Genomic DNA, 17,018 nt, shown 5'->3' with positions numbered 1-17,018 from the left:
AGCATTATAGGCATGTCTAAGTGCAGTCCAGGAACAGAGAGAACTTCCCAGTCAATGTGAACCCAAAGGTAACCAAAATCAGGCCTTCTTTGCCTTGTTCCTTTTAGTCTCCACTGTGTAGGATTCCCCTCTCTACTCCTTCAGAGCCTTTAGTCCTGAGGAAGCCAAGATACTAGGAGCTGACTTGAAAACAATTAAGAATTCCAAACATGGTCCAATGACTGAGATTCCAGACAAGAGCCCACTGCCAACCATAACAGACCTTTGAGGGAGCGAGCCGTGCTACGACAGGAATCCCACCAGATGCAGCAACTGCTGTGACAGCCCTATGCAGCACCAGAATCAGTGAAGTCCCCCTTTCCTGACAAGGGAGCAGGCAGATCTAACACCATTGGCTCAGTTTCCGTTCACCAACTGATGAAGAATCTGGGGTTCAAATATCTAAATCCATTTAGAGTCAAAGCTGCAGCACCACACTGAGGAAATTGTTGCCACAAGTGAGCCTCAACACCAAGTGAAAAATCAGAACTTTTTTTTGAGCTACCGGCATAGGCTTCTGTCATGGAATGCTATCACATGAAGCTGTAAATAGCTAGTGGGAGGTCTCCACAGGGCTCTGTCTTGGCCACATTTTTGGAAATAGTTTGGATAGAAATTGCAAAAAGTATCTTCACCCAACTGCCACTAAGATGAAGTAAAATTGGCTTTTTAAAGTATCCCAATAAAATAAGCTGCAGCCATGGGTTGAGTCTATTAAAATTTATTGAACAGGTACATGTCATATATATCTTTATCTTGCCTTAGGTTAAAAAATCATCATCTGAGTAAAGGGTTATAGGGAAAGGGATATTTACCAGGCAGAGATCTAAAGCTTAACTGCTGCTAAAAGACCAGTGAGATCTTTGGATTAATTTATGAGAAATATCTAGGTCAAGGGAGGAAATGATACTCCTTTTACTTGCTTGGTATTCATGAATGTCAAAACTGCCTAGGAAGACATGGGGAATGGGTCATCCAGCCTGCTGCCCAATCCAGCCTGCAAAGCCTATAATACTTACTATTTGGCTCTTTACAGAAAAAGTTTGCCAACCTTGTCATCCTGGCTTCAATTAAAACTTGCTCAATGAGGAAGACTCATTTTACCGCCAATTGTGCACAGCAGCAATTATGACATCTGTTGTGTTTTAGGCTAAACCTTCTCTAAAAGAAATATAACTAGAAGTTTTAGAGACAGGCTTAGCTTTTTTTTGCTGATATATATCAAACTTCAATATAAAATACCATCCTTCCCTTCTTTTTGAAAGGAAAAGGTGAAAGAGGAGAAGGATGGTCCACCAGGCCTTTGGGACATGGGAGGGTCTATCTGCTCTTGGTTGCAGGTCTAGAAATAAGTTGGGGGAAGATTCTTGCTTAGGATCCCCCATGTCTGGCAAAGCAAAAGTCCATCCTCAAGCCCTCCTCTAACTCAGCTAGGAAAAATTGATGCCCAGAGAGCATGCTGGTTAGTTCTTTCCAAAGGTGTTTAATGGATTTGGCTATAGCTGTTAAGGGCCACCACTGCCCCACTGAGCCTCATCCCAAACAACCGGAGTTTGGCTTTGGCGGGAAAACTGAGAATCACTTTGCAGCACACTTTAAGGACAGGCAGCAATAATCTGTAGGGAAGTATTTCCTTGGGGTGATGGAGGTAGAGCCACAGATTTGGCTACTTACTGAGACAGTAGAGCTAGGAGTGTTGGTTCCATAGCCTGAAGAGGGCAAAGAGGCCAAAGACCAGCGCCGTCCATCAGTCCTATGTAAGATTAAGAATATTAGGCAGTTTCCACAGGACCCCACCCTGAGCCCTGGACCTGCCTGTCTTTCCATTAGCATTTTTTGGGCAGCTGGTTCACTGGTAGGCTCTTCTTGGTCTCTACACAGTACTGCTCGGTCTAGTACATGCTTTCATGTCTCTCTCCCACATGGGGCCTATGGTTGTGTGTTTTCCACTGCAAAGACAAACATCTCTGACTAAAAAGAAGTCTGTGACTTTGAATAAGAACATCTGGTATATAATACTGCGGTTCTGAAATAAAAATCTTTATACTCTCAACCTATTTACTTTTAGAGAAGCAATGACAGAGGGCTCCAGCTAAAGGCATCACCACAAGGAGAGAACTGCCACTGAAATGCAGCTATTCCTTTTTCCGAGGACTCCATGTGAAAGGCTCTTTGGTCTTCCCAGGCCACCGGGTTGATAAGGAAGAAGTGGATCACCATCTGTGTCTTGAGTATGAATTAATCATTGGCAAACAGTCCAAGGTTACTTAAGATCCATTAGGGCCTATAAAACCAGTCTTTGAGAATGTTTGTAAAGAGTGACAGTAACCTCATGAAAGAAGAGTGAGGTGGCACAACCTTGGCTGTGTATAAGATTTTGGAGTGGGCTTCCTGCTGCTCTTGAGAGGATGCACCTCAAAGCTCTCGTCACAGAGAACCACTTATCTGCTTTGCTGTGGAGGAGAAAGAGCAAGCAGGTATCTGGTTTGAAGCTTTTAGTACATGGACAAGTGATTCTTTCCTGGACTATGGGATGTGCTGTTCAACAAGTGTTTTTTCTTAAGAAGCCTGGGGGGATAGCCTGATCTGGGTGAAGATGGAGAAAATTTCTTTTCTGCTCCCACAGAACCTTAGAACATTAGCAATGGAAGACGTTTAGAAGTTAAATACCCTCAATCTTTGAGAAAACATTAAGGTCCAGGAATTTGGGTGATTTAGTCCAGACTTCACAGTTAAGGGGAGTGGGGAGAAGCAGGGAGAGAAAGGAGAAAAAAGAGGACTCAATCTTGCCAGGTCCTTCCCTTTTGAAGCATTCCTCTCCACCCCCACCAATACTCAGCAGCTTTTCCTACTATATTCTGCAAGGGGACAGTCCAGGGTTCCATGCCACATGCACCTGATTCAAACTTCATGCCACCCAGGCAGCTAGTTCTGCTGGAACCTAGTCTCTGAGGCAAAGAAATGTCCAGGAGGCTGCCTAACATGATGTTCTCTCTGACCTCTTTGTTGGGTCCCAAGAGCTCTACACAAGAAAGCAAGTCAGTTCCAGGAAAACAGAGCTCACCAAAGACAGTATTAGTCTAATTCAGCGAGGAATTTCCCAAACCCTTGTCAAATAGACTTTTTCACAGATCGTTTTTCCTTCTTTAGATAGAAATGCAAACAAACTGCAGGGCAGCCATTTTCTGTAATCTGAAGAGCAAGGGCTACCACAGTCAGAAAGAAATGCCACTACAGGATGCCTCCATCTCCTCTGCCTGGTCATCTCATTTGGTGACTGAGGAAATTTGTGGGAATGAGGGTGACTTGTTCCTAGGCTCAGAAACTTGGAATTATTCAGCAATTCTTGCCCCTAAGTGTATGGGCTCTGAGCCTTGGTTCCAGCAGGGGGTTCCCTTAGGGCCTCTGTGCTAGATATGAAAGGCCAAATGTTCATACCCACAGTCAGAAAGACTCATCACAACCAGTTCTCACCAAGCACAACATCAAAAACCATATTGTCTGGCCATGCATAGCAGTTTCCCAGTCCCTCTCCCCATCAAGTCCACTATTACCTGTCTGCTCTGTGGCCATGGCTGTAGTGAAAAGACATATATTATAATGAGAATCATATGGAACCAGAGAGATTGATCTGTTTGACCCCTGGCACTGGGTCATGCTTGGCAGGGGCAAACTTTGTTTAGGAATGTGTGGAAGTTTGAAGTGAAATTGTAGGATTGATAGACCTATCCTTAGCATTTCATCAAATCTGTGTTTTGTGTGATATTGCAAACCCATGTGGTCCTACAAGGCTCAAGTCACACCTTAGCAACCTAGCAAAAACAATTTCTGAGTACCCTGTTTGCAGGGTTGAAGTCCCCTTCTCCACCCCTACCAAAACCTAGCTGCTTTTCCTACTATGTCCTATTATGGGGATAGCCCAGAGTTCCATGTTCCATGCACATGACTCAAACTTTATGCCACCCAGCACAGAACTATTTGGATCTCAGTGGTAATACCAGGCCCAGAAATCCCCTAGCTGATCCTACTCCTAAAGCCCAGATAATGAAGCAGAGTCAAGGGCACCAATGGAACATGTTATTCTTTCTGCCTAAAATGGTCTACACCCATGTTCTCACTTTCAACATGCAGGCTCCTTCTTATCCTTCAGGTCTTACCTTGAAAGTCAGACCCCTTCAGAAAGGTCTTACATGACCACCCCGTATATATTCTTCAGCCCCATTCCCTTCCTATGCTTTCATGCAGCATCATGTTCTTTCCTCTCATGTTGCTTATCACAGTTTATAAACGTTTGCTTGTTCATTATTCTTCCCCATCACTCATTCAAACAATAAGAGCTGAGTGAGTACTTATTATACACCAGGAGACACAGCTTTCAACATATTAAGGCATCTCTATTAAAGATACTTTTATTCTGGTTGAGAAGAGATAGAAAACAAGCACATAAGAAAATACCAGGTATTGAAAAGTACTTGTTTGAAAATAAACTAGATGATATGATGGAAAATGAGTGGGCTCCTTTATATTGCATGGTTAGTGAAGGCTTCCTTGATAAATTGACATTTAAGATGAGAAATGAAAGACAAGAAAGAGTTAACAAAGTGAAGATCTGAGAAAACAGCATTCCTTGCAAAGGGAACAACAGGTGCACAGACTCTATTAAGTCTACTAAGTTTCAAGAAAGTAGGCACTATGGTGTGGGGTTTTTTTTGTTTGTTTTTTATGGTTATTTTGTTACCACTATATAACTAGTTACCCAGCATAGTGCCTGGGGATACTGGATGCTCAGTAAATATTTACTGAATGAAGGAGAAATGACTCAATACCACTTAAAGAGATTGGTCACAGATCTTGCTGTCTCAGCACAGATGTAATCTGAGGCTACAGTTCACATACAAGATAGGAAGTCTGGGGTAAGAAACACTTTCCAGCTGGACTAGGAAAACAAATGCATCAATCCAGCATATTACTATACTGGAAATGCTCCTAAATAGATGCCTGGGTAACTAATTTTAAGTTACACAAGGTAGGAGAGATCTGTCCACCGGACAAACTTAGATATTTGTTTTGAATAAGGCAACTGGGTCAGGAGGAGCACCCAAGTCAGCTATCCATTTTTCCCAACCTATCCATGTCCTTTTCAGCTATAGAGAATCATGGAGAGGAAAGGGGTGGATTTCTTCTGGGTCCTCATTTGAACGGTAAGTTAATGCTGTTTCGAAGAATGTGCTCTTTTTCTATTATCTCTTTTTAAAAAGGAGTCTAAGTATAGAAACTGCTCTGGCCTCAAGCTGCAAATATCATTCTGTGTCCACTAAAGGTTCCAAATCTGGAGCCATGATTTTTCTGGAGGACTTAATGCCAAATGCTGATTCTAACCAAAAATACTTTTAAAAATAAAAAATAAAACCAGAGAACATGAACTCTGCCAAGAAAGAATTTTAGAAAAATTTTTGAAAAGTAAGGCTTTTTCCATTTTATATGGAGCCATGGTATGTAGTTTGGATGAACTCATCTCAATCAGCTCAGTACTTCTCAAGAGGCCCTGACAATGGGCTGGGCTGTCAGGATTGCTACCACTTCCAGGAATAAGTTTGTATCACTTCCAGAGGGTGAAATGCCAGGAGGAATATAAGCATGGCCTTTTAATGCAACAAATCTTTCTAAATTCATGAGAGGATAAGTGAAGACTCCGTAATCTCTTTATCCCCCAGGAAAGATCCTTTCAGCTCCTCAGAATTAGCTGAGTAAGAGGAGTAAGAGTAAAACCTTGGGTCCCTCTGAGAGGAGAGGCCATTTTCTCATTGATCACACTAGGATAGCTCTCAGTCAAGAGTATAATGTTTTGGAACATATCCTCAGGAAACCAGAGACTTGTGTTCAGGATTGTAAAAATAAATCCACACTTCTTATATCTACTTGTCCATTCAAACTAAATGCAAATACTAGGGCTTTTTAGAAAGCAAAACGTGAATAAGATGATTATGACGTGGGTGAGGAAAGCAGGGAAGGAATTTTGATGGCTGACTGCCCAGGTAACACACTTGAAGGGCAGTACCTCAAAGGAAGAAGTCAACATTTAACTGACATCCATGCAAATGCCACACATGTTTGTCACAGAGGAGGTTTTCTATCAACTTACCTACGGGCAGGAACAAAGGAAAAGTGAGCAGGTGCATTTGGAGAGAAATTCCGGGGACTATCCAAAGGACTGTTACCTGTGGGTGGGAAAAGGAAAAGAAAGCCTATACGAGGTCTGTTTCTGAGGACTGTGACAACCTTTAGGGAAGAAATCTCCCCCTAGTATCGGCAATTAGCACTCATATAGTTATGTTTTCAGGCTTACCATTAGTTTATTTTTTTTTTAATTTTTTTTTTAACATTTATTTATTTTTGAGACAGAGAGAGACAGAGCATGAATGGGGGGAGGGCCAGAGAGAGAGGGAGACACAGAATCTGAAGCAGGCTCCAGGCTCTGAGCCATCAGCCCAGAGCCCGATGCGGGGCTCGAACTCACGGACCGTGAGATCGTGACCTGAGCGAAGTCGGACACTCAACCGACTGAGCCACCCAGGCGCCCCAGGCTTACCATTAGTTTAATGATTCTCTCTTTGTAAAAGTCTGGTAGTCCAGAGGTTTCTTCCTTGTTCCCAAGTTGCCTGTAACCATCTATGTCTCTCAGGCATCCATTCTAGTTCCAGCGGCAACTTGTCAATTTCCTGCCCTCCTAGGAACACCTCAGGCTCCAATTTGCTTAGTCAAGTTACCCCAACTTTCCAAAAGCTTAAAGAACTCATTTGGTGCAGATGGCATGGACAAATGCTCAAACATTTCTCAAAGGGCAACAGGACTCCTGGTCTAAAAGTCTCTTGCACATATATCTCCGCACACTGCATCCAAAGCTAACCCAGAAAAATGCATGCTTAAGAGAAACTTAAGTTCTTTGGTGAGGACTTAGGATAGCAACATTCCTTAAAAAAGACCATACACAAGGGCCAAGTCTGTAAAGCATGCCCAACTTCCTCACAGTATAGGAATTAACTCCATTTTCCCTTATTAGTTTTCACATGTCCCCTGTAACTTGCTAACCTACAGACAGAAGGTTTGAACAAAACTATGGTTACCTTTGCACTAGTTACAACAGTTCTTGGACCTAAGACTGCCATACTTCTCTGGTCTAACTCCCACCTGGGGGGTTGTATTCAGAAGCTCCTAGATGGCAGAAGCTGTCAATGTGTCTCTATACAAAGGGCCATGTCAAACCAAGTACCATACTCCATTATGTGCTGACTACTCTGCCAATCTCTGTCTGCCTCCCACTTCTGTACTCACTTCCCCACACAGCACCTCTGCGACGATTATGTAAAGCCACTCTCAGGACACCTGGCTGGCTTAGTAAGTGGAGCAATGTGACTCTTGATCTCAGGGTTGTGAATTAGGGCCCCACATTGGGTGTAGAGATTACTTAAAATATTTAGATGGCACAAAAACAGACACTCAGATCAATGGAACAGAATAGAGTACCCAGAAATGGACCCACAAATGTATGGCCAACTAATCTTTGACAAAGCAGGGAAGAATATCCAATGGAATAAAGATAGTCTCTTCAGCACGTGGTGCTGGGAAAACTGGACAACAACATGCAGAAAAATGAATCTGGACCACTTTCTTACACCATACACAAAAATAAACTCAAAATGGATGAAAGACCTAATTTTAAGACAGGAAGCCATCAGAATCCTCAAGGAGAAAGGCAAAAACCTCTTTGATCTTGGCCGCAGCAACTTCTTACTCAACACATCTCCGGAGGCAAGGGAAACAAAAGTAAAAATGAACTACTGGGGCCTCCTCAAAATAAAAAGCTTCTGCACAATGAAGGAAACACTCAGCAAAACTAAAAGGCAACCAACAGAATGGGAGAAGATATTTGCAAACAACATATCAAATAAAGGGTTAGTATCCAAAATCTATAAAGAACTTATCAAACTCAACACCCAAAAACAAATAATCCAGTGAAGAAATGGGCAAAAGACATGAATAGACACTTCTCCAAAGAAGACATGTGATGGCCAACCGACACATGAAAAAATGCTCAACATCACTCATCATCAGTGAAATACAAATCAAAACCACAATGAGATACCACCTCACACCTGTCAGAATGGCTAACATTAACAACTCAGGCAACAACAGATGTTAGTGAGGATGTGGATAGAGAGGATCTCTTTTGCACTGCTGGTGGGAATGCAAATTGGTGCAGCCACTCTGGAAATCAGTATGAAGTTTCCTCAAAAAATTAAAAATAGAATTGCCCTACAACCTGAAAGGGCGGGCCCACGCAGGCCGACTCCATCTTGTTCTGTGTCCTTCACCTTGACCACACCTCCTCCCCTTGAGTAACCCCCCCCCCCACCTGCCTAACAGGACTCGGACCCTTCCCCAGCCAACTGGCTGAGGCCACAGCCATTACCTCGCCAACTGCCCCTAGGCCCCAATAAAACCTTTGTCCTCTTGAAACTCGCTCTCTCTCCCTGGTATCTCACAGCTGCCTAGGTGCAGGCAGGGGATTGAGCTCGAGCTAGCTCGAATAAAGGCTCTTTTGCTTTTACATCAGACTCGGCTCCCTAGTGGTCTTTGGGGATCACGAATTCCGGGCGTAACAAACCCAGCAATTGCACTACTAGGTATTTATCCAAGGGATACAGGTATGCTGTTTCAAAGGGGGACATGCACCCCCATGTTTATAGCAGCACTGTCAACAATAGCCAAAGTATGGAAAGAGCCCAAATGTCCATCAATGGATGAATGGATAAAGACTCCATTCTTAGTTTATTTAAAGACTCTATTAAGGAAAACATCAATCTCCGATATCTTACTGATAAATTCTACCAAACAGTTAAGGAAATCTTTCTCAATTGACTGAGCCACCCAGGCACCCCCATTCTTTTTTTTTTTTTTTTAAGTTTATTTATTTTGAAAGAGAGAGAGAGAGAGTGTGTTAGGATGTCCTTAGAACCACAGTAGAGGTCCCAAGTAGAGGACGGCCATCTTGCCAGCGCAACCCAACTAAAAGCCCCTAGTAGCGTGCCAGAACGAATTGGAGGTCAACCAATCACCAAGTGACAGCACGACCAGACGAGAAAAAGGCCCACCTGGACTTAAACCTGGAACCGCAGCAGCTTAAAAACCCCACCCCACCACACCTGGGCACAACTTCCCTGACTCCTCTCTCTCTCTCCCTGAGTCATGGAACCTCGCCTGAGACCTTCGTTCCCAAATAAAGCCTTTGCTAAAATTTTTTAGCCTCTGACTCCTATCTTTACCCTGCCTTACGCCTGACCCTAACAGAGAGCATACGCACACAAGTGGGGGAGAGGTAGAGAGAAAGGGAGACAGACAATCCCAAGTAGGCTCTGAGCCACCAGCACAGAGCCCGACACAGGGCTCGAACCCAGTGTGAGATCATGGCCTGAGCTGAGATCAAGAGTCAGATGCTTAACTGACTGAGCCACCCAGGCACCCCTATATGCATACATTCCTAATGAAACTTCAGAAAATCAAATCCAACAATTATGAAAAGGGTAATACATTATGACCAAGTATATTTATTCCAGGAATACAAGTTAGTTAAAATAAGGAAAAATCAATCAATATAACCCACCATTATAATAGGCTGACAAAAACTACATGATCATCCCAATAGACACAGAAAAAGCACTTGATAAAAATCCAACAACCATTTTTTAACATTTATGTATATATGTATATATGCATAACCAGTGAGATCAGAAAGGAAATAAAATAATATTTATTCATAGACAACGTGATTGTCTAGAAAATCTGACAGAATCTATAATAAAATTACTTATATGAATTTAGCAAGGCTACAGGATACAAGGACAATATACAAAAATCTATTATATTTCTATTTGCTAGCTATAGCTAGCTATTTTTATAGCTATACTTTATGTAATCACGAAGTGAAAATAAAAACACTAGCATTTATTGCATAAAAACATGAATACTTAGGGATAAATGTGTCAAAAGGTGTATAAGAGCTATATAAAACACCGTTAAGATAAAGGCATTAAGAGGTACAAACTTCCAGTTATAAATAAGTTATGGAGATGAAAAGTATAGCACAGGGAATATCATCAATACTATAATAACGCTGTTTGGTGACAGATGGTGGCTTCAGTTATGGTGAGCGTTAATGTACAGAATTGTTGAGTCACTATGTTTTAAACCTGAAACTAATAAAACATTAATGCAACTATACTTCAATAATAAATTTTAAAAATAAATTTAAAATATTTTTTAAAATGGTAAGAGAAATTAATAATGGCCTACATAAATGGAGAAATATACCATGTGTAAAAACATTCAATATTGTTAAGAAGTCAGTTCTCTTCCCTAATTGATCTACAGGTTCAGAACAACCCAATCAAAACCCCAGCTGCTTTTTTTTTTTTTAATAGACTATTTTTTAGAGCCATTTTAGGTTCATAGTAAAATTGAGCAAAAGGCACAGGATTTTCCTAATGCCCCCTGCCCTCACTCATGCACCACCTTTTTCTATCAACTACCTTTTGGGTAAGCTGATTTTAAAATTCATAATGGAGGGGCACCTGGGTTGCTCATTTGGTTGAGAGGCCGACTCTTGATTTTGGTCCAGTCATGATCCCAGCTCCAATCATGATCCCAGGGTCATGGGATCAAGCCCTGCATCAGGCTCTGTGCTGAGCATGGAACCTGCTTAAGATTCCTCTCTCTTTCTCTCTCTCTGCCCCTCCCCCCATGTGTGCACATGCTCCCTCTCTCAAAAATAAATTAAAATAAATTAAAAATAAAATTCATATGAAGGGGCGCCTGGGTGGCTCAGTCAGTTGATTGGCAGGTCAGCTCAGGTCAGGATCTCGCAGTTTGTGAGTTCGAGCCCTGCGTCGGGCTCTGTGCTGCCAGCTCAGAGCCTGGAACCTGCTTCCGATTCTGTGTCTCTCTCTCTGCCCCTCCCTTGTTCATGCTCTGTCTCTCTCTGTCTCAAAAATAAATAAACATTAAAAAAAAATTTTTAAAAAGAAATGGAATTATACAAGTAAGTGACATCTCATGTTCTACTTTGTCTATCTTTAAAACTTTATATGAGGGGCGCCTGGGTGGCTCAGTCGGTTAAGCGTCCGACTTCGGCTCAGGTCATGATCTCATGGTCCGTGAGTTCGAGCCCCGCGTCGGGCTCTGTGCTGACTGCTCAGAGCCCGGAGCCTGTTTCAGATTCTGTCTCCCTCTCTCTCTGACCCTCCCCCGTTCATGCTCTGTCTCTCTCTGTCTCAAAAATAAACAAACGTTAAAAAAAAAATTTAATAAAAAAAAAAAACTTTATATGAAAAAAATGCCAAACTGTTTTTATAAAACAGTTCTACCAATTTATATTTCCACCAGTAGTGTTGTAGGATTGCCATTGTTTCATATACTTATCTACACTTGGTTTTGTCACTTTAAGCCATTTTTGGTGGCCACATAATGGAGTCTCATTGCAATTTTATTTTGCATTTCCATGATTACTAAAGAGATTAAAGTATCTTTTCATGTATTTATTGGCCATTTGTATTGCTTTTGTTAACTAATTCCTGTTCAAGTCTCTTAGCTGTTTTTCAGTCATACTATTTTTTATTTTATTGATTTGCTGGAATTCTCTTAAAGGTTCTGAAGGCAAGCCCTTTGTCAGTTTTAAGCATCATAACATCTTCTTCCACTTTGTGGCTTGCTTTTTCACAGTATCATCATCTTCTTTTTTTTTAAGTTTATTTATTTTGAGAGAGAAAGAGAGAGCAAAGGAGGGGCAGAGAGAGAGAGAGAGAGAAAGAGAGAGAGAGAGAGAATATCCCAAGCAGACCCCACACACAGTACAGAGCCCTATATGGGACTCCAACTCACGAACTGTGAGACCATGACATGAGCTGAAACCAAGAGTCAGATACTTACCTGACTGAGCCACCCAAGTGCCCCCACAATATTTTCTGATGACTACAAAGTCTTAATTTTAAGGTAGTCAAATGTATTATCTTTCTCCTTTATGTTCTTAAAAAATATTCCCTTTATGCTCTTTTAAGATATTCTCCTGCACACTTTCTAAAAGTTTAGTGTTTTGACTTTCACCATTTAAACCTACAATTTAATGTATATCAAATCATGTTGTATACTTTAAATAGCTTACAATTGTATTTATCAGTTATACCTTAATGAAACTGAGAAAAAAAAAATCTAAAATTCACCTGAATTGATTTCTGTGAAGAAAGAGTTAAATCTGGGGCACCTGGGTAGCTCAGTCAGCATCTGACTTCAGCTCAGATCATGATCTCACCAATCATAGGTTTGAGCCCCACATAGGGCTCTCTATTATCAGCAGAGACCCTGCTCTGCCTGTTTCCCTCGTGCTCACACTCTGTCTCTTTCTCTCTCTCTCAAAAATAAACAATAAAAAAAAGAGGGTTAAATTTTTCAGTGTCTCCATATGGTATACAATCGGCCCAGTGTTACTTTCACCATAAATCAAGTGTCCATATATGTATACATTTGTTTCTGGGATCTTCTTTTTCCTTCTCTTTCATCTACTCTTCAGTACTCCTTATTTAAGTTAAGGGTATCATTACTCATTAATCACCCAACCAGGAAATCTAGAGATAACTAACTCTAATTCCTACTTATTTAACCTCATAAAATTTTCTCATATTCATATATTTTCTCCATTTCTAACACTCCCTTCCATCTTGACAATGGCAATGGTCTCCTCACTGGTTCTGCAACTGCCAGAGTATCCTTACTTTTGTACTCCCAAACACCCTGGACATATATTTAGTAAAGCCCTTAACATATTTAATTAGGTGAAAACTTGACTGCCCCCATGAAGACACACAGCTTCCCCTGCAGCTCTCTCAAATAAGAACTGTTGGCTGTCACACATCCCTTTATATCACTGGACATAGAGGTGGGGTAGGTATTTTGCTGGCTCCTTATGTTCTCTTTCAGGTACTCTCCATCTTAATACCACCGAATCATCCCCATCAGTGTCTAGAAGGCATCCCAAACTTAAATTCCCAAGGATTGGAGATCCTGGAATCAAATGCTGATTTTTGGGGGGATGAGGTTTCTAGATGACACAAGGTAGAAAGATTAGAGGTAGTGCTTAGAGAGCAGTAGGAAGAATAAAACTAAAATTAGTTTAAAACAGTCCAAGTAACTGAGGTACTATGGAGAAGAAGCTCACTAGAAAACAAGAGTTCAAACAACCAAAAGTCCTAAGAACTGAAAAATCAGCGAATGTATTCAAACCATCAAGAATAACAGGAGTTAGAACTGAAGAGTAATAGTGAGTCAAGAGCTAAGATAACTACAGGTGCATTGATGGGTAGTGATACAATTTAATGGTATAAGATTAAAAGTTTGGGGGCATTAAGAAAAAGAGAGAGAGAATAATGAAAAGATAAGGACATCTTCTCTTCCTTTCAGGCCCAATGCTATAAGGCCATGGGAGAGGTAAAAGCTAACACTTGAGAGGGTTGTAGGACAATCTTATTCTAACCTTTCCCTTTCCCACAGGATTCCACTAGAACAAGATTGAGCAGGGGCACCTGGGTGGCTCAGTCAGTTAAGCATCTGACTTTGGCTCAGGTCGTGATCTCCTGGCTCCTGGGTTCGAGCCCCATGTCAGGCTCTGTGCTGATAGCTCAGAGCTGGGAGCCTGTTTTGGACTCTCAGTGTGCCCCCCCCACCAAAATAAATAAACATTAAAAAAAATTTTTTTTAAAGAACAAGATTGAGCATATAGGAGATTTTGCTGATAATAAATTCCAGAAGGTACATTGGAAGGGCTTCAAGAGTCAGAGGGTTGAGAAAAAGGGGCAAAACAGGGAATATTCTGGAATTTATAGGAATTAAGAATGTAGCATACAGGAAAGGAGGGTGCCAGGGGATTCCTGTAGTGACAGATATAAACAGGAATAAGGGATGATGAAATTAGCCCTAGTGGATTCAAGGAAGATGGAGTGATGAGCCTGCAAGTGTTAGGGAGTAAAGAGGAATGAATCCTGGGACTTGCTCCAAAGTCTCAAGGAAGTCATACTCTAAATCCCAGTACACTCATTGAAAATTAGATGATATTTAACAAACATCATATAAACATACATGCTCACTGACCTGTTAATCTTATTCCAAAAATTTACACAGTATATTCCATGACTCACCAGTTTCATGTCTACATACACAGGCAGAGAATCCGTAAGGACACAGTTGAATTCTACAGCACCACCAATCAACTGGACATAACTGACATGTATAGACTACTTAATCCAATGACAGCAGAACACACATCCTTCTCAGGATCACATGGAGCATTCACAAAGATAGACCACATTCTGGACCATAAAGCACATCTTAACAAATTTAAAAGAACAGAAATCATACAATGTCTACTTTTAGATCACAATGGAAGCAAACTAGTAATCAATAACAGAAGATAAGTGGAAAATGGCAAAATACTTGGAGATTAAAAACACACTTCAAAATAACACATGAGTCAGAGAAGAAACCTCAAGATAAACATTTTCAACTAAATGAAAATGAAAATACAGCTTACCAAAATTTGTGAGATGCAATGAAACACAGCTTTGAGAGAAATTCATAGCCTTAAATGCATATATTAGAAAAGAAGATCTAAAATTAATCATCTAAGCCTACACCTTAAGAAACTAGATTAAGTTTAAAGTAAGCTGATGAAATAATAAATACTTGAGAAGAGGTCAGTGAAATTGAAAACAGGAAGTCAACAGAGAAAAATCAACAAAACTAAAAGCTGGTTCTTTGAGAAGACCAACAAAATGGATAAACCTCTAGCTAGGCTAAGAAAAAGAGAGAGAAGATGGAAATCACTAATATTAGAAATTAGGGGCACCTGGATGGTTTAGTCGGTTAAGCGGCCAACTTCAGCTCAGGTCACAATCTTGTGGTCTGTGAGTTTGAGCCCCACATCGGGCTCTGTGCTGGCCCCTGGAGCTTGCTTCTGATTCTGTGTCTACCTCTCTCTCTGCCCCTTCCCTGCTTGCTCTCTGTCTCTGTCTCTCTCTCTCTCAAAAGTAATAAACATTAAAAAAAAATTTTTTTAAAGAAAAATTAAACAAGAGACATCATTACAGAGTCCATGGACATTAAAAGGATAATAAAGCGATGCTGTGAACAGCCCTGTGTCCATAAATATGATAACCTAGATTAAACAGACCAATTCCTTAAAAATCAAAATCTACCAAAGCTCTGGCAACAAACAGGCAATCCGAATAGGCTTCTATTAAAGAAAGTAATCAATAATTAATAACCTTCCAAAACAGAAAATACCAGGCCCAGATGTACTCAATCAAACACTTAGTAAGAAATTATAACAGCACTCCACAATCTCCTCCAGAAGACAGAAGCAGAGGGGACTTAACTTACTCTATGAGCCACAATTATCCTAATACCAAAACCAGGCAAAGACATTACAAGACAAAAACTAAAGACCAATCTCTCTCATGAAAGATGTAAAATCCCCCCCCCCCCAAAATATTAGCAAATGAAAGCCAACAATGCATAAAAGAAATTATACACCATAACAAGGGGGGATTTATCCCAGGTATGCAAGGCTGGTTCAACATTTGAAAATTAATCAGTGTAATCCATCAAACCAACAAGCTAAAGAAGCAAAATCAAATGAGCATATTGGGGCCCCTGGGTGGCTTAGTCAGTTGAGCATCTGACTTCAGCTCAGGTCATGATCTCACAATTCATGAGTTTGAGCCCTGCATCAGGCTCACTGTTCTCAGTGCAGAGCCTACTTTGATCTTCTGTCCCCCTCTCTCTCTGCCCCTCCCCAGCTTGTGCTCTCTCAAAAATAAATAAAACATTTAAATTTTTTTTTTTAAATTTTTTTTTTCAACGTTTATTTATTTATTTCTGGGACAGAGAGAGACAGAGCATGAACGGGGGAGGGGCAGAGAGAGAGGGAGACACAGAATCGGAAACAGGCTCCAGGCTCTGAGCCATCAGCCCAGAGCCTGACGCGGGGCTCGAACTCACGGACCGCGAGATCGTGACCTGGCTGAAGTCGGACGCTTAACCGACTGCGCCACCCAGGCGCATTTAAATTTAAAAATGATCATATTAACAGATGCAAAAAAAGTATTTGATAAAATCCAAAACCCATTCATGATTTTAAAAACTCAGCAAATTAGGAATAGAAGGAAAAGTTCATCAATTTGATAAAGAACACTTACAAAAAAATCTACAGTTATCATCATACTTAATGGTGAGAAACTTGAAACTCTCCCACCATGTGGAACCTTCTCACCACTGCTTTTCAACATTGTAGTGGAAGTCCTAGCTAATGCAGTAAGATAAGGAAATAAAAAGTATACAGATTGAGAAGGGAGAAATAAAACTGTCTTTGTTCACAGAAGACATGATAGCCTATAGAGAAAATCTGAAAAAAAATCAGAAAACATCCTAGAACTAATAAGCTATTACAGCAAAAATTCAGGACACAAGGTTAATGTACAAAAGTCAACACTTTACTATATACTCTCAATGAACATGTGGAAATATAAATTAAAAGCCTATTGCCATTCACATTACCACTCCCCAAAAATGAAATACTTAGTTATAAATCCAACAAAATATGTGTAAGATCTAAATGAGGAAAACTACAAAGTTCTGATGTTTGATATCAAAGAAGAACTGCATAAATGGAGAGGGATTCCATATTCATAGATAGGGGGATTCAATATTGTCAAGATGTCAGCTCTTCCCAACTTAATCTATGGATTCAACACAATTCCAATCAAAATCCCAGCAAATTATTTTGTGGACGTGGAGAAACTGATTCTAAAGTTTATGTAGAGAAGCAAAAGACCCAAAAATAGCCAACTCAATATTGAAGAAAAAGAACAAAGTTGGAG

At 40.7% G+C, this 17,018-nt stretch overlaps 1 protein-coding gene across 12 annotated transcripts in view; it reads right to left on the bottom strand.

Annotated features, from left to right (window-relative positions):
- MAST2 (microtubule associated serine/threonine kinase 2) overlaps positions 1-17,018 on the bottom strand; it is a 224,107-nt gene that overhangs the window by 27,973 nt on the left and 179,116 nt on the right. For 8 of the 12 annotated variants that reach the window (XM_086716844.1, XM_086716847.1, XM_086716852.1 and 5 more), the window contains 3 exons: positions 6,182-6,257; positions 3,594-3,614; positions 1,714-1,792 (listed from right to left, as the gene is read on the bottom strand). In XM_086716844.1, the coding sequence (XP_086572970.1) occupies positions 1,714-1,792; positions 3,594-3,614; positions 6,182-6,257 (176 nt within the window). The remainder of the gene's footprint in view (positions 1-1,713; positions 1,793-3,593; positions 3,615-6,181; positions 6,258-17,018) is intronic. The other 4 variants (XM_086716846.1, XM_086716848.1, XM_086716851.1 and 1 more) reach the window with 1 other exon arrangement.

The sequence above is a fragment of the Puma concolor genome, chromosome C1 (genome assembly GCF_028749965.1).
Source record: "Puma concolor isolate L17-30 chromosome C1, mPumCon1.1.hap2, whole genome shotgun sequence".
Lineage (NCBI taxonomy): Eukaryota > Metazoa > Chordata > Mammalia > Carnivora > Felidae > Puma > Puma concolor.
The sequence above is the reverse complement of the archived record's forward strand: the minus strand, read 5'-3'. Positions and strand labels throughout refer to the sequence as shown.